Genomic DNA, 18,213 nt, shown 5'->3' on the forward strand with positions numbered 1-18,213 from the left:
TAGGGGGAGGGGAGCCTAGTGATAGTGTTGTGAATGAATGAGAGAAGCTTTTCTTCCCGTAAGTAGAAAAGGGATTAGAGATATCTGAAAACAGCAGATTAGCTGATGTATCTCTCTGTGTAGACAAGAGAAGGAATCTAAAGTAACTCAGTTGTTTGGAGGAGAAGGAGGGGGGCGTTTGGGGAAAACATACACACTTTTCTAAGAGCCAGAGAATGCCATTCAATTGTAACTACGTTGGCCAGGCAGGCGGACTGGGTGTGTGTGTGATGATACCCATCCGTCACCCTTACAATCACTTAACATCACAGTTCTGTTGACATAGGTGGCTATGACATTTTTTAAAATAAAGGAGACGGAGTGAACTCGCCGCCGCCGCCCGCGATTGTGCCAACAGAGACATTATATTCGATGAATTATATCTCATTTATGGGGCATTGGGAATTCATACTGAGAAGAGCTCCCTATACGTGTAGGCCGAGTTGGCGTGGGGAAACGCAGGGGAAGAGAGGGGTTGTTTATGGCTGGGCTCTCCTCTCGACCACAGACAGATAAATTATCCCCAAATGAGATACATGGCAAGAGTGGTGGGGGTGAGGAGAGAGAGAGAAGAGTGGGGAATACTGTATTGCAAGACCAGCAAGAGGAGACTGAGGTGAGTTTCGGGGGGAAGCTGCTCGGGGGTGAAGAAATACCTGGGGGCTCCTGTCGGCCGGGTTTTTCATGACCGCCTGGCGGAAGTTGTTATCCACGTAGGACGCCATCTCGCCCCTTCTCTGCTCCGGGCCGAACGAGGCGCCCCGGCCCCTCCGCTCGTCTCCTGCCGCTCGCGAGCGCCTATTCCTGGCCCCGAGGCGAGGCGGGCTTCTCAGAGCCCCCAGCGGCGGGCGCCGAGAGGGAGTTGGGGGAGAGAGGCGGCTCCCGCTGACCGCCCGTCACTCACTCGGGCCGCCGCTCTTTCCTCCTCCTCGGCGGCGGCGACCAGCCCCTCGGCCTCAGCAGCGCCGCCGCCCGGTCGGGGCCTGTTGCCGGCAGCAGCAGCAGCAGCAGCAGCGACTCCCAGTTCCGCCTCTGCCGGGCTGCCCGGCACTGTCTTCGGCGTCCTGGCCGCCGCCGCGGTCGTCGTCTTCGCCCTGCTTCTCCCGCCTCAGCCGCCGCCGCATCCCCTCAGGCGGCGGGGCGGGAAAGGGGCCGCCGCGTCCTGGCCGCGCTCGGGCTCCGTCTCCGGCCTGGGGAGGGAGGGAGGGAGGGAAGGGGCGGCGGAGCTGTGCCTGAGGGGAAGCAGGAGGAGGAGTGTTGTGGTCGGGCAGGCCGAGGCTCACGGCGGGAGCGGCCTCCAGCGCTCGCTCGCGCTTTGTGCTGCTGCAACCATGGTGAGGAGACGGAAGGAGGGAGCAGCGCCCGGCCACACCGGCAGCGGCGGCGGCGGCGGCGAAGACGGCGAGGAGGAGGAGCCGCACCGCCTCAGGTTCCCGCCCCTCGAGCCCTGCTGGTCTCCTCAGCCGCAATGCAAAGCGCCGCCGCTCTCCTCGCAGCGGGGTTCAGGCCGCGCTGCCACAAAAGACTCTGGAATGCCTCGCTCCCTCCGAGAGCCGCGCTGCTTCTTATCCCTCGTCCTCGCCTTGTTGTGGTGTTTTGTTTTCTTCGCGCGCTGCCTGGTAGTAGCCCGCTATGGGCAGCCTTGCAGGCGCGAACTTCGCGGGAGGAGGGGGGGAACGCAACCGCTCTCGCTTGGGGAAGTTTTCGGCAATAAGAAGCTGCTTTCCAGCTTCATTCCGCGGACTGGCAATGCTCCGCTTCACCCGCCACTAGCACGCGCTGGAAGAGGCGGACCCCTGCGAATGGGTTTCTGAAGAGGTTCTCTAGTTTCTTTCCTGGTTCACCTAGGGTCCCATCCCACATGAAAGAAATGATCTACTGTAGCCGGTTAAAGAATTGTGCTCTTGGTTATGGTGTGTGTTCTGTGACCATGGCAGTTTCTCCAGTTTGTGCAAAGAGGTTGGCGAACTGTGGGAAATCGGCTGCTGGCATGAACATTGGCTATGTCTTTAGTTGAACTGGTCGAACTAGATCTTACAGCCAGGTAATGGGGAGTTCCCATGTGAAAACAGTCTCAGGAATATATGATATGTTTACAAACAATGAGCTGGAAGGAACCTTGGAGGTCCAACTCTGTGTCCAACTCTTTGCTCAATGCAAGGTCTGCCATGCAAGATGCAATTATGGTATAACATCCCTGACCAATGGTCATGCAGTCTCTACTTAAATACCAACAGCAAGAGAGAGCCCACCACCTCTGGACAGTGGAATAGCACACTTGCCATTGGGAAGCTTCCCCTGTTGCCCTGCAATTTCCACTGTTACGTCTCACGATGCCCAATAGTGCAAGAGAGAGCAAAGTCTGCTCCATGTTCTGCATAATAGTGCTTCAGATATTTGAAGACTACTGTGTCCTTAATCTTCTCCAGGATAAACATACTCAGCTCTTTCAACTTTGTCACAGGACTTTGTTTTTAGACCCATGCTGGTCACTTTTGTCTGTACACATAGCCTTCTTAAAATTTGACCAGAACTGAGCACTTGACTTCAGATGTGGTATGACCAGCACACGATAGAGAAGAAATACTATTCCCCATGATTGGAGCACTGCTTTTGATTGTGCAGTCTACTCTTTATTTATTTCTTTTTTTAACTAGAGAGAAAGAAAGAGAGAAAAACACCTATCACACTACTAGCTCATGTCCAGCTTGTGATCCACTAAGACACCTAGATCCTTTTCACATGGATAGACCGACTATCTAAAATAAAATGTAGGAGATCGTTCTTCCTGTATGATGTCTTCATGCATGATTTTCCTCATGCCTCCCTAATTCTATAGTGATCCATGACATCAAGAGTCCAAATGACCACCTCCTCCTGAGCTAACCTTTGTTCTTCAGACACTGAGATGAAGCCTATCCTTGGCTGCTTTTGTATAGTTTATACCACCAGAAACCTAGCTTATAGCTTATTAGCATTTACCTCCTGAAACTTAGTTCTGCAAATCCCTTTATTATGCCTCAACATCTGTACAAGTTCCTAAATGTGCAAATAAGGCATATGCTCTCTTTTGTTTTGGCAAAACTATTTTGGCTGCCCTACATCAATTGCACCACCTCAATCAGTGAAGCTAGAATGCATTACCGTGCCCTTCCCTAACTTTCAAAGGAGGTTTTCTTTGTGGCATCTATGACTGGTGCTCTTTGAAAGCAATTCCAAAGCCTTGTTGGATAAACAGATTGCTTATAAACCTCTTGATTAAAAAAAGAAAAGAAATCATCCAAATGGTGTACTGATAAAATTCTAGGTAAAACTTGGCTAAAATCCATGAAAACAAATCGTCACAAAACCATAATTAAATCAATAAAAATTTAAAACAAATAGCACTTACCTTTATAGTGTGCTTTAGAGGTGTTCAGAGTGCTTCACATTCATTATCCTGTAATCCTTACAAAAGCTTTGTAAGATAGGTTTATAAAGTTTATTGCCTTTATATTGCATATGCAGGAGAAGGAAGTGCTAAGCCTAAGAAAGAGTGACTTGTTTCAAGTGAGTGCATGGTAGAGGCAAAATTCCAAGTAAGTATTTCCTAGTTTGTCAATCATCTCTTAGTTGGCTATCCTATATTAACTATAATCATGCTACTCATGCAGTTTTCTGAATTGTTATTGGCATCTATATGTCTTGAAAGACAATGGAAGAGTGTGCCATAGGGGTTAAAGTCAAATCACTGGAGAGTTACAGTGCCTGCTGTGGCTGTAGAGAGCAATATGGGAGAGACATGCTTTATTGCAGCTGGGGTAGATGAAGGTGTCTGGTTTTGCTGATGCAGATGCACCATTGTTATTTAGGCTTATGACTAACAGCAGTAAAAGATAACAATATCTTGCATGTGAGGAGATACAACAAAACCAATAATAAAACAACAGGCTCTGTGCACTAGCTATGGGACCCAAAATTTGCAGGGCAAATAGTATGTTGGGCCCATATTTTGAGGGAGGGAGGGAGAGAGTATGTCATTCTCTTGGCATAGCTACTTTTCTCACTTCCCCCCCTAAGTTCGCCCACAGCTGACAAATGTCCTTGCAGGAGAGTAAAAGCAAATTTATAATACAATTTAACACCTCATTTTGTATTATGTAATGGATTTTGCTTGTATTAAATTGCTTAAACACTTACATTTGTGCTTGCCATAGCACTGCACATTACCATAGATGCTTAAATAGTAATTACATTTGTTTCAGCAACACTTCTAAGCAAGGTGCAAGTCTGTTAACTGCACTTGCTTCCCATAAACAATTTGTACTTTTTATGCCCTAGCCTGTTACAGAAACAGTCTGTAATGTTAAGGAAGCGCATAACAATCACGATGATAGTCTAGCACTAGTGCAAGTTAATATGTAATAATAAGTAAAATATATGTAGGAAATGTGGTTTTGAAAAGATGGTCCTTAATTGGCCGGCTCAGTTTCTCCATACGAAATCTTTATCCCATTGCATACATAGAAAAATAAAGTTTAGTATGATATCCAAGTCCAAAGTTTACAAAACCTCTGGCTTCCAAGGCCACTGCAAAAAAAAATTCTGTGCATGAGGGCAAGGCGGCGAGGGTTTGCTGTAAGAGATCACAGCTGCCTAACCCACCAGTGCTGCCAAGTGCAAGCTAGGAGTGAGTGGGTAGGGGAAACACAGCACAGGCGTGGAAAGCAGATGGTCTCAAGTAAATCCCAGCTCTCTTATCAAAGGCTCACCCCAGGCCTTTGCCTCAGAATCACCTTCTAATATGGTCATCCCTCTCCGCCATGCAGCCTCTCCACTATATTATATATTTAATGCCTCTTCTACTTCTTTCTTCCGTTAATGTATGTCTGGTCTGAACTGAACTGAGAGTCACAGGTTTCAAGCTCCAACTTTAGGGCTTTAAAAGTAAGCACCAGCACTTTGAATTAGGCTTGGAAGTGAACGAGGAATCAGCCAAGCTCTTTTAAAACTGGTAAGCTGTGGTCCGAAGCAATTTTACCAGTTAAAAATACAGGGAGCAATATTCTTAACTGGAGCTTCTGAGCCATCTTCAAAGGCAGCCCCACATAAAGTACATCATAATCTAACCAAGAGGTTATTGGGGTGTAGATTACTCTGGATAGAGTACAGTATATCTTCATTCTATTCATTGAGAGGGGGTTTTCTTGTTCACTGCTTCCTGTTGCTTTCCTGACTTCGACATATTTAATGCATGAGCAGCTGAAATGTTTTTCTGAGTAAGATTGTGGAGCAACAAGATGATCAAGAGAGGCAGCAAATACTCTAGAAGTACCTTGGCCATGGAGAAGAGCAGACCTGGGGCCAGTGATCAGCCAAGACAGGCACTGGTGCACAGTCCCAGAGGCTCAGAAGGGCCCTTCACTAGCCTGGCTTGGCATTTCCACTACTTCCTCCTCACCAGGCCCCTAGTGACTGGGTTTCATTCGTTTTTTTCTTTTTCTTCAGCAGTCTTATGAAATGTCCTGGGAAGAAGATGGGAAACAAAGGCCAGAACCATCTTGGCAGGCGGGCTGAAGAGAGAATGGGAGAGATGCCTTGGGCTCCAGGGCTGTACTCCTGTGGGGAACAAGACCCTATTGAGTTGACCATGCTACTTTTGTAACAATATAAAGGCTGGGTGCAACCTCTGTTTTCATTAAGTTTCCAGTTCATTGCAATAAAACTATGCATTTGCAACACAAAGGAGCTCTAGAGTGGAAGCAGTTGTTTATTTTATTTTTATTGTTTATTGTTTATTAGTCACGTCTTCAGAAAAAAACTCAAAGTGACTTACAAAAAAACTTTTAAAAACAAGTGTAAACAAGTTAAAGAGTGCAGCAGCAACAACAGCTGTTCAAGCAACTCTGTCACTACCTAAGATATGCATTCTTTAGGATCAGAGTTGCATTCTGGTTTGTTTTTAGGTTTTTCTTTTCTTTCTTTTCAGGCTGAGCTTTGAGCAACATTCACCTGATGATCTGTTGCCTCTCAATTTTTCTCCCTCAATTACTCCATAGTTTTCTTATTTCCCACCAACAGCCTAAAACAGATATGGCATTCCCTTATTGATATTCATTACATTAAAAAAATATTGTTTCTGCCTCCAAAAGTAATTCACAACAAAACTAGATAACAGTATGATAATAAAGTATAAAATGCAGTACTGGAGAGAAGTAGAGAAGTGCAGAGCTACCTTAGTCTTCATTCAGATATAATACCAACCGGAAGCTGAACAATACTTAACTATAAAACACCAGGTTTATTTTATGTGGAATCTCTAGTAAAATTTCATTCCTCATTTTCATAGTCTACGCTGGAGTCAATAACAGGCTGTTAGTCCCCAGCTAATTTTTCAGCTGAAGAATCACAGAACATTTATAGTTTCACATCAAGATTACACAAGATGAATGAGGATATGGCAACTGACATGTGGCACCAGTTATTTAAAGAAGTCAACTGAATCATAATTAGGTCAAAGTGGGTAGGACAGCCTTCCCCAACCTGGTATCTTCCAGCTATTTTGGACTCCAACTCCCATTAGCTGGGCTTTAATGCAGCTGGGTTTTAATCCTTCTGCAAAAGGGTGCCATCCCCTGTAACCATATATGCTTGAAAAGAATGTGATTCCTTCTGCATAAGGCCACATACAAAGCACTTACAGCAATATATTCCTTAGAAGTTCATGTGACCTAACTTAAGTTAAGGTTACCAGATTTTTTTCAATGAATCCAGGGACACTTTTCAGCTTCAATGGATTCTGTATGGGGACTGATTTGTAAATCCGGGGGCTGTCTCCGGGAAATGGGGACGTCTGGTAACATTAAACTAAGTGCTCTGGCAAAAGATAATTCTAGTTTAAGAATTGTATCTATGTACAGTGGTACCTCGGGTTACATACGCTTCAGGTTACAGACTCCGCTAACCCAGAAATAGTACCTCGGGTTAAGAACTTTGCTTCAGGATGAGAACAGAAATTGGGCGGTGGCAGCATGGCAGCAGCAGGAGGCCCCATTAGCTAAAGTGGTGCTTCAGGTTAAGACCAGTTTCAGGTTAAGAATGGACCTCCGGAACAAATTAAGTACGTAACCAGAGGTACCACTGTATTTCATTTTTAAACCATCTATCAGTACAGACCCTTGAATCAATTTCATTGTGATTTTATCATTGTATAACCACATTTTCCCAAAGAACTATAGCCTGATATTTTTATGCTAGCATACAGTACATAGGGGAATGTTGGCCTGTTGTCACATACCAGTAATCGAGATACACAGAACTGAAAAGTGCAGTTTAGGTGGAAGTCCTTTTTAAAATCTTTTTTGTACAATGGGTTGTGTGTCATTTTTCCTTTTTCCTTTCATTCAGCATTTCACAATGTAGAGCCAGACATTTATTAAACTTCAAGGGGAAAAAACAATGGCTATTGAAATGAAATTTTACAAATGCTGAACTTCATTAAACATAAAGGCATTTATTTTCTCAAAAGAGTGATGATTAACATTTAATCATTTCCATTACTTACTGTTGATTACCAGTAGCTGAATCTGTGCCCTTCATAAGCTCATGAAAGGAGTAAGAATGATGGAAACCAAACTGGACAGAAGAAAAACACTACAGAAAGTCCAGATACTATTGAAGTTAATGAAAAAGTCACCAAAGGTACTGATGAATGTGGAGTTAAACATTTTCAAACAAGCAGCCCATTACTCCTACTAGTAGAGCCTTAGAACTTTTAGTTTTCGTTGTTTTAAAAATATGAGACATGAAGTTGCTTGGCCATTTTTCCAACTCAGAAAATCTGTCTGCAAACTTTTCCTGAATAATTGGCAGAGTCCTCACAGGGGTACAGGGTCACTTCTCTCCCCATCTGTTACTCCAACCCCCAGCCCAACTTGCTCACATACACATAAACAGGAAAAAAGGGATGGAGCTACACACTTTCCCATGAGGTCTGGGTAAAAGCTGGATCCAGAATTAACATGAATCCTCTTGAATTTCCATGATTTTTACATAGGGTTCCCCCAAACCACCATCAAATTAAAACTTACATTTGTAGCTCTAGAGGTCCAGCACTTGCCAGGGAAGCAGTGTCACAAAAATGTTGATCCAAAATACTTTTCTTTTTTGTTGGATGCCAGCAAAACCACCAGTGATTCACAGAACACACCTGTGGACACGAAGGTACCTTATGATTTCATTGTGGTTTGAGGGGTGTCATTGTAAAAAAAGAATGACAACCCATAACAATCCAGTCCAATGATTCATTTTATGTGCCATAGTGGTACCACAAATGCCAGATCCATTATTTTTATGGTTCAGAGTATGGAGATAGATGTGATCCATTATTTAACGGTGGCTTTGGGAGCTCCTGCATTAAAACTATGCAAATTCAAAAGCTTTCAGTTACATGTGGGGGGGGGGGAGTCTTCTTTCTCTGACTTTCCTCTGTGCCCACTCTTTCCACTGCTTTCTTTACCCCAAGGCTTCCCCCCCCCAAAAAAAATCACTCTTCATTGCCTCCCACATTACATTTATCAGGCAGTGTGCAGTCCCATTTTAAAAACATTTTATGGGCCATTAGGCAAACTTCAAAGTGAAGTGCTAGCAAGACTCCAACTGACTACCATCTTTATTTCCAAAATAATGCCTTTGGGCCTACACTAGGGCCAGCGGCATTCTGGAGAAATGAATAGGCCAAACAGCTAGAGCCTCACCAGGACTTTGCTTTGAAGCAAGCCTAGCTGCCTGGAATTTTTAAAAATTAAAATCTTGGGTCAAAGGCCTTGTGGGCACATATAGAGATCTTTATGCCTCCCATTAAGGAAGGCAGGTGTAGAAGTGAATCATCAGAATATAACTTCCCACTTTATTAAATGAAGGCCCTATTTATCTCGTTTCTTCAGTAGTGCTTTTAGAATCAATTCCACTGATCTGGTTGGTGCAAGACACCTGCATACTGTACTTTGAGGAAGTGCTCCCTTCCTCAGAACCTGACCTAGAGAGCACCTGTGAAACCCATCTAACCCACAATATCTTCCTCAGAGTGAGGCCAGAGGTGGGCAGACCAGAGAGTCTCACATTGGCCCTTAGCCACTTTTTGAAGTACCAAATGCTACAGGCACAAAAGCAGTGATGGTGGGTGGCAGTGGTATCAGCCATGGGGATGGATAAGGGCATGTGATTCATTGTCCCACCTTATCTGCCACTTAAGCTATGTAGGTCATAATATGGCCAGATCTAAGCTCAAGGTGATAAGCAGATGGAAAATGTTACATTAAGATCTTTGTCCATGCCTTTTTTTCTTGGCTCACCCAATGAGTAGTGACCAACAGGATCTTGTATTTTCCACGTCCTTCTTGGATACAGACATACAGAACCAATTGCAACCTATCATTTTCCATGTGCATGCCTCTTTGGGTACTGGTCAACACAGTACAAGAGAACTTCTGATGGGTGTTCTCTTAGGTAAGAGTGTTATGGCATCTTAAGAGCTATGAGTGACAGCAGCCAAAAGGGAAGGCATGTGGATGGATGAGCTGAAAGTCAAGCCAATGCCCATGAAGTCTTTAGCCAGTTGATTCACCACTTTTATGACTTCTTTGAATAAGCAAGGAAATATAAAAAAGTGAAACTATAACAGTTTGCCATATACAGTACAACAAAACAGAGGTTTTTGGTTGTGCAAAGAGTCTTTGGCTTCTTTGAGATTTTTTCAATATATTTACTTTCCAGGAGTCATAAGGTAAAGGTAAAGGGACCCCTGACCATTAGGTCCAGTCGCGGATGACTCTGGGGTTGCGGTGCTCATCTCGCTTTATTGGCCAAGGGAGCTGGGAGCATGTGGCCAGCATGACTAAGCCACTTCTGGCGAACCAGAGCAGTGCACGGAAACGCCGTTTACCTTCCCGCTGAAGTGGTACCTATTTATCTACTTGCACTTTGATGTGCTTTCGAACTGCTAGGTTGGCAGGAGCAGGGACCGAGCAACGGGAGCTCACCCCGTCATGGGGATTCGAACTGCCGACCTTCTGATCGGCAAGTCCTAGGCTCTGTGGTTTAACCCACAGCGCATAGGGTGCACCAATAAATTATCCTAAACTAAAAGCACAGGGGGATCTAAATGTAAGTTTTGTCATCAGGCTCAATACAGCTTGCATCTATGTAGACATAGGACTGAGCTGTAAGTCTTTACTATAGAAGAGCATTATGAGCATTTCAGTGAATACTCATAAAATCTTGCTAATCAGAACTGGTTTTCAAAGATGTTCCTTACAAATGTGCTAAAAGCCAATAATGATAATCCAGTACTATAGTTCTATGAATGAAACAGGTGCTATCTATGCTGAATATCCTATTAACAATGAACAGAGCATCTCCATGACAACGGTGGGCTATTTAAGTTTCTGCAAACTACTCCCTTCTGAAAGTTGACAATGTTCATTGAAACAGTCTCTCTCCTGAACCATTAGGGTTGAAAAATGATGAGTACTATGCGCAGCCACATTCCAAGATATAGTGCTTCAGTCCTTATAATTTTTACTGTAACACACACTTCCAGAGTGTATAAGAGAGAAAGAGTAGAAAAGCAATGAATATGCATGACTGTAAAAACAGAATGCATGGAAGCAAACATGCAAATCTCACCCCCCCCCCCAAAAAAAATCAGATCTGAATGACCCTTTTGCAATATACAGCCACCCTCTAGAAGTTCCCATAGAAAGCTAGGAGAAAAGTCCTTTGGATTTGAAAGGATTTGAGTTAACTACTACTTTCTCCAGGTTTATTGCAGTGTCATGCTTATTAGAATATTTAGCATGTATTTATAACAAATTTCAAGTATTCAAATTACTTCATTTACATTGTGATAGCAATCCTTACAACAATCCTAGAAGGCAAGTCATATTGCTGAAACTACGAGAGCAGTGTTACTTAGTGGGTTCATGATGGATGACAGCTCTGAACTAGAAACTTTCCAGCTCACATCCTACAATTTCTTTGCAAAGTAGGTAAGATCAATTGGTGAAAAGCAAATTCCTTGGAATAAAAAGGATTTTTGTTTTTCCAGACATATCAAGATTTTACCAGTTAGAAGTTTGCTAAACATCATTTCAAAATCAATGGGCTGTAGTCAGTGCATGTCCTACTCAGAGTAGGGCTATTAATTGGGTCTACTCTGAGTAAAGCTCAATTAATGAACACCCCCCCCCCATATTTCAAAAGCAGATAATGCATATTTAAAAGAAAATGTGCTTACAAAGTGAGCTTCAGATTGCTCTTTCTGGAAAGCTGATATACCATACTTGCTCAGATTGAATGTTTGTAGTAGGACAATGTTGAATTACACCCATTGAATATGAGAGGGGGATCCAAATTTTATTTCAATTACTTTCACAACCTATGCTTTCCGGTAATTTGCAAAAATGCAAACAAATGTTTGAAAACAAACATGAAGACATGGATCTTTCAAGCTGTTCACAACAATAAAGCACACAACACAATCTTCCCAATGCTCCTATTGGCCAGCCTAGGAAGTCTAGGCTCAAGGGGCCTTCAGACAGTGCCAGAAATGGAAAAGAGGGATTCTCAAACATAAATAAGCTTAGTGAGCTCCAAGCCAAGTCTTTGGGATCTGTAGAGTATCTCAGGAAAGGCTGAAGACATAATGGGGTTTCCTCAAACAGGAGCCTTAAAAAAGTAACTGATTCTGTGCCTGAGTCAAAACATTATTATTCCAGACACATAATTTATTTTGTCAATCAATATCCATTGTTTGCTATACAACTGAACTAGGTTATGACGAAACAGTTCCTTGGAAAGAGTCTTTGGGCTCCACAGATTTGGCATGTTTTGACTGACTCATTTGATTACTATGTACAAAAGCCACTCTCCCATCTTTTCTGTATCTTAGATGCTTTAACAGTATGTTATATATTTTTTGCAATAAACGTATGCAATTTTTGAAAAATCCACGAGTGGTTTTGTTGCTTTAAAAGTAGTGATCCCTTGGTGGAACATTTACCTTGTTTGTGTCTCTTCATCATGTCATTTTCACCCGTCTGTTCAAAGCATATGGCCTAGTGGGTGTGTGGGAATGAATGAATCTCCGCATAGGCTATAGATTTTAAGTAGATCTGCTTAGTTTGGAATGCCAACCCAAACAACAGAATGATAACTACTGTGAGGTACCAGTTTCATCCACAATTTAAAACTCAGTTAAGAGGGCAAACCAGCCAGACAAGAAAAAGTCCACTCCATGCACACACCAGCAGCTGCTCATTGTTCACCTACTAGCCTTTTCCTATAAAGCAGCAAGCATCCCCCCAGAATCCTGGGGATCAGCTCTCATTAAAACCTAATCACTGCCTCATCCCAGCAAAGTTCATTCCATGTAGGTCAAAGCTGTGGTGAACTGTTAAGGCAGTCTAAAGCCTTCTGTGGAATTGTTCAAATTGCATCTGACAAGATGATTCTAATGCACTTACTCTCTCTCTCTGTGTGTGTTAAATATATATTAGCCAACTTCTGCAGTTGCGGGGTGGGGAAAAGAAGTGTACCTCATGGAAGATCAGGTGATACAACGAGGTCAGTAATACTTCTAGTACAGAATCCTTCACAAGTATTCATGTAGTATGAAGTAATTATTTGGGAATGTTTGGGTTACTTAAGAAAAGTGTGCTTCCTCACATGAGCCAAAATGGCAGCTGTCTTTCCACAATGTACAAAACATAGTACAGTAGTACCTTGGTTATCAAACTTAATCCATTCCGGGAGTCTGTTTGACCCCCGAAATCATTCAAAAACCAACACATGGCTTCCGATTGGCTGTAGGAGCTTCCTGCACTCAACTGGAAGCTGCAGAAGCCGTGTTGGACGTTCAGCTTATGAAAAATGTTCGCAAACCGGAACTCTTACTTCTGGGTTTGCAGCGTTCAGGAGCGAATTTGTTCGACAACTAAGCCATTCGAGAACCAAGGTACCACTGTAGTAATATAAACTCAATACTAGAAGTCTCCAGCCAACTAATTAGATGTGTATTACAAACCAATGCCCACAGTCCCTTGCTTTTCACCTTATTTTGTCTCCCTTCCTTTAACTATCTTATCTCTTGGCCACTGTCCCTAGTACACTTGCCCCTTTCTGGCCTTAAGCATTGTGAGGTTTCTTCATCTTTCCTCCCTCTCGTCCTCTCCACATTCCTCTGTATACCCATATATCTACATTTTTCTAACATGAAAACACACACACAATTCTGATATATCTGAATTAATGAAGTCATATGGCTATCTCTCGGCTCAGGATTTCTTTGTTTGTGAAAGCCTGCACATTGCTAACTAGTCACAGATGTCTGGATCTATTGAACAGAAGCAAATGATTCATTTTCTTCATTATTCAATCATTCCAAGATGCATTTAAACATCTGTTATGTAAGTCTTCTCAATGGCAGTCCAAAACATCTGATGCATTTTTATCCCAAAATGACAGACTATAGCAAAAATCATGCTTATTTCTGGAACCTATGGGAAATATCACAAAGGCTTCAGTAAAATCAGTTCCAGGTCCATCCTTTGGCGGCTGGAAATCAAAAGAAACAGAAATAAAAATCAATTACTTCAAATGTTACTATGTCTTCCTAAATATTAAGGAGTGGTTTCATAATCTCTCCCCAGAATACTTAATTGCCTGGGAACTGGACACTATTACGTGACTGAAAATGGCATTGATGCAAAAGGAAGAGATTGGCAGTTGCTTCCTTGGTGTAGGAACTCAGATCTTTTGTATCACATATAGTACCACAAGATAGAAAACGTTTCATTTTTACAATGCATAAAGGCAGAGCAACTCTGCTTACTGCTGCATTGATGGAGCAGCCACTGTATGTTATACATACTCAGAACAGGAGGGGAGGGGAAAAACACACAACCATAACATACAAAAACAACATTAAAATGACAAACATGCCCACAGTGTTCCTGGAAACACCAGCAGTGGCAACCAAATAGAAACTATGCAAGTGATTGCCACCCACACATGGAGCTAATGAACTCCATGTTTGGGTTGGTATAAAGTTCTGCCGTTGACAGGGGTGCAGCCATGAATTTGGGTGGTATAGGATACAGCATAAATGCACTCATCCTCTGTATTGCCCCTCATAGTGACTGCACAATGTTTCAGCCATTCTGCCAATGTATCTGGAGGGTTCTGCTGGCATATCTATTATGCCAGTAGCATATCACGAGTTCCATCATATCCCATAGCCCCTCAGCACAACTTGCGTATATTAGGACTGCACCCTAAACATCCTAGAACTAGGGCTGCCATACATCCAGAATTTCCCAGGCATTTCTGGGATTTCAAAGGCAGAATTGACATCTGGGGGGAATTTCCGAAAGGCGGTGTTTTGTCCTGGATCTTAGGCAATTCAATAATAAATCGCCCTACCAGAACTCACACTGCAGCCTTGAATTTCACTATGGTAGTCATGTCCTATAGTATTGTGAAATATTCTATAGTTATGGAATGTTGTCTACAGAATATATCATAAATACATTTGTTGTAACCATCTAGTACTCAAAATTTAACATATTGCAGCTGCCTTGTCACTGGTCTCTTCTTATGATCCAGCTTTGGTCTCAAAAATCCAAGACATTTAACGTCACATCTTCCAAATGAGCATTCCTCCATCCCATGAAAGCTTTTGTTTTTGTTTTTTAAAAAAAGAAATAAACAGAAAAGCTCCTGAATTAGACCTGTGCTTTTTATGCTTTTAGAAATTAATAGTAGGGCAGTAGATGTTGGTGACAGCAAACACGGAAAACAAAGCATTTTAACAATACCTTCAGGCTGTAGTTCCTTCTCCAAAACCATTTTTTTCAAACTTACCCGTCTATCACTTCAATGAATTTGTTTCAAGTTGTGGCTAATGAAAGGACAGCGGGGTGTGGGGACGGGGAGGCTTGAACATTGCTCAGTCTGGGGAGGAACTTTGTCAGGTGTCAGAACTTAATGCGACTAGTTTGTGCTTGTTCCTTTCTCTCCACCCTTGAGTTGGCCCAGGATTTGGACCTGGCAACAGTCGGGAGTTTTTAATTCACAGCAGCCAGGCTTTCCCCTACAGAACACAAGGGACTTGGAATCCAGTTTCAGATGATGCTTTTGAAGGGGATGTATGGGGAAACCCAGCCAGATGGGCAGGGTATAAATAATATATTATTTAATTATTATTATTATTATTATTATTATTAATGTATGTGAAAACTATTTCTGCATCCATTCCTTCTTGCCAGCCTCTTCATTTTAGAACATTAAAATGCATCTTAATCAACTTCCTTCTCCATTCTAATGCAGGGCACATATGTAGGAGTCTCAGGGAAGCAGCTGAGGTTGGAAGCGTCTTTTATGAGCTTTGGTTGATATGCCAGTTACACTTGCTGTTGAAAGATGCAAGACCTGGCAACTGTCATCAGTGTTTTGGTCACTTCCAGCCTGGATTATTGTAGTGTTTCCTACAATACCGGTAATCTTTGAAGACGGTCTGGAAACTTAAAGCTTTTGCAGAATGCTAATGTAGAATGCTTGATTACTGACAGGTTGAAGTTGGTGCTCTCATATATATCACCTTTTCTAAAAGATCTGTAACAGACTCCAATTAATTTCCAAGCTCAGTTAAAGGACCTGGTTTTAACTTTAAATCCCTAAATGTCCAAGGAGGTGCCAGTTATCTCAGAGAACACGTTCTCCCCTATAAAACTCCTCCACATTTGAGATTCACCAATGAGGTTCTACTACAGGTTCCATACTTGACAAGGGATACAAGAAGCAAAAGATTTGTTTCCACTGGAGCTTTGGAACACCTTTTCATGGGAGGAGCTCCCTTGATGCCTTCTATTTCTCTTGTACATTACCAGAATGGCCCAACTAGAAGCCTCCCTCCCATGGCAAATAGCAGGGGGCGGGGGGCGGCTTTAATCAGGTCCACAATGCAGCAGAAAAGGACTTCAAAAATCTTCCGTGTGCACTGTGTTCCTGATTCCTTCCCCCCCCCAATACTATTTTTTTTTTTTTTACCCATTAAGCTATACATTTGATGCAATGGGCAGTTTGGTCCTTACTGTCTAGTAAGTATGCACAGTGCTTCAGTCAAATACAACACACATATGCAAATATATATGGCATAAAACTCTGTTGAACTCAGTGGGCCTTGGTCATGAGTAAATACTCAAATAATTGAGCTATCATTGTAAAAAAAAAAGAAAGAAAAAGAAAGAAAACTTCTACACTACTTCATATCCCTATACAGTGGTACCTTGGTTTATGAACTTAATCCGTTCTGGAAGTCCGTTCTTAAACCAAAGCATTCTTAAACCAAGACGTGCTTTCTCATAGCAGTGAGGGATTCAACTTATGGTACAAATGGAACACACTCAACAGGAAGCGGAAACAGGTTCTGCTTCTAAGGCAAAGTTCACAAACCAAAACACCTACTTCCAGGTTTGCAGCGTTCTTAATCCATGTTGTTCATAAACTAAGCTGTTCTTAAATCAAGGTACCGCTGTAATATGAATACTGTGAAAATTACTATTTTTCAAATCTTCTAAAGCACACACAAATCCTGCATGGGGGGAACTATCTGATACCTGAGTTCCTCCAGCTGAAGGGGTTACAGAAATTGGTGCAGACGCAGCAGACCCCAGAACACATTCTGCTGGCAGAGCCTTTGCACTGGCAAAGATGGCAGAATGACCCAAACAAAACAGTGTCAAGGGAGAATGCGGGGATGGACACACTGTCCCCATATCTAATGCTGCATCATTCCACAGCTACATCCTTGTCAACAGCCCAATTCTACACCAGCCCCAGACCTGGCACAAATAATTTCATCCCCATTGACTTCAACATGAGGCAGGAAACAGCAACTTCCACCTTCTGTGACTCCGTCCACATTAGCCAATGGCTGCCCTTGTTGCTGGCTCCTCCCTTTGGCTGCTTGGCCAAAAGAAGGCTTATCCTGCCCTGGGTGGTCTTGGATGCTTATCCTAGGAGACCTGTGTATGCTCTTCGCAGGCAGACTTTAATCAGGTGCTATGTTTATGTAGCGCCACCTTCTTCCCTCGGGCCTGAAGGGATGCCTGAGGAAACTGGTTTCTGTGCCATTGGGGCCAATGGATTTTGGACACTGTGCTGCCATTCTGTATATTGTGTGCAAGCGGGGCTGCAAGGGTATGTCCTTGTTGTCATGAGTTCATTGGCTGACTGGCACAGTCCCTGATTGGTGGGCACTGGCAGTGTTCCCAGGGATACTGGGGGCACGTCTGTCATTTTTAATGCAGTTTTTGTATTGCTTTTTTTATCCTGGGCCAAGGTTACTTTGATGCAATGGCTGTTCAACTTGTATAGGGGTGGTGCAATGCACCCTGGCATTATGTTAGCCTAGGCTTGCTCTATAAGCATCAGAGGTTTTGTGCATCAGTTCTGTAGGAATGCCTGTATCTATCCATACTTTAAAAATATGTTTCTGTAATAGCATCCATATGCACCTTGAATACAAGAAAGAAACTGCAAGACAGCTTGTCTGTGAAAAAAAGTTCTCCCCCCCCTTATGCTGTCCGCCCTACCATTTGGCATTTAGCCAATTGTAGTAGATGGTGGAGGGGCTGCAAAGAGCTCTGGAAGAAAGAATGTGCATGTTAAGCAGAGCACAGCTTTTGTGAGGGGTGAGAAAAATAAGGGAAACATTCTCCACTGCCAAAGAACCAAGTGGTAAATACAGAAGACAGGGAGGGGTGGGGGTGGGGGATAAATTGTCAGAGGCTGCTGAATAGCCGCCAATATGTTTAGAACAGCTCAGAATGTGCATAGACTATTAAAGCTATTCCTCAATGCCAGTGTGCATTTTAAAATTTTTTTTACAAACCTCTTTTTCTATACAACTCAAAGTAATCTAAAGTAAATATAATAAAAACCTGAGTACAGAGCAAATATTGGTTAATGTTGTTTTAAAAGGCTTAAAATCTAATTAACAATACATTCCATCATATAGTTCAATCTACCATCAATGAAAGCTTATTGGGCACTTGTCCAAATAGGAAGATTTGAACCAATTTTCTGACAGTTATTAATGTGTGTGTGTGTGTGTGTTTAAACCCTCCCAAGTCC

At 42.8% G+C, this 18,213-nt stretch overlaps 1 protein-coding gene and 2 long non-coding RNA genes across 6 annotated transcripts in view; 1 reads left to right on the top strand and 2 right to left on the bottom strand.

The window, feature by feature from the left end:
• RAPGEF2 (Rap guanine nucleotide exchange factor 2) overlaps positions 1-1,859 on the bottom strand; it is a 166,465-nt gene extending 164,606 nt beyond the window's left edge. For all 4 annotated transcript variants that reach the window (XM_081021663.1, XM_081021664.1, XM_081021665.1 and 1 more), the window contains exon 1: positions 696-1,859. In XM_081021663.1, the coding sequence (XP_080877789.1) occupies positions 696-764 (69 nt within the window). In that variant the 5' untranslated portion in view covers positions 765-1,859. The remainder of the gene's footprint in view (positions 1-695) is intronic.
• Positions 340-5,765, top strand: LOC308485768. Its single transcript, XR_013990741.1, has 3 exons — positions 340-655; positions 3,547-3,617; positions 5,527-5,765. It is a non-coding gene; the product is annotated as an uncharacterized lncRNA (long non-coding RNA).
• Positions 5,766-5,858: 93 nt separating this feature from the next.
• Positions 5,859-18,213, bottom strand: part of LOC308485778 — a 48,894-nt gene continuing 36,539 nt past the window's right edge. The window contains exon 3 of the long non-coding RNA XR_013990765.1: positions 5,859-6,100. This is a non-coding gene — a long non-coding RNA (uncharacterized lncRNA). The remainder of the gene's footprint in view (positions 6,101-18,213) is intronic.

This window comes from Podarcis pityusensis (assembly GCF_964106645.2).
Source record: "Podarcis pityusensis genome assembly, chromosome: 9".
Lineage (NCBI taxonomy): Eukaryota > Metazoa > Chordata > Lepidosauria > Squamata > Lacertidae > Podarcis > Podarcis pityusensis.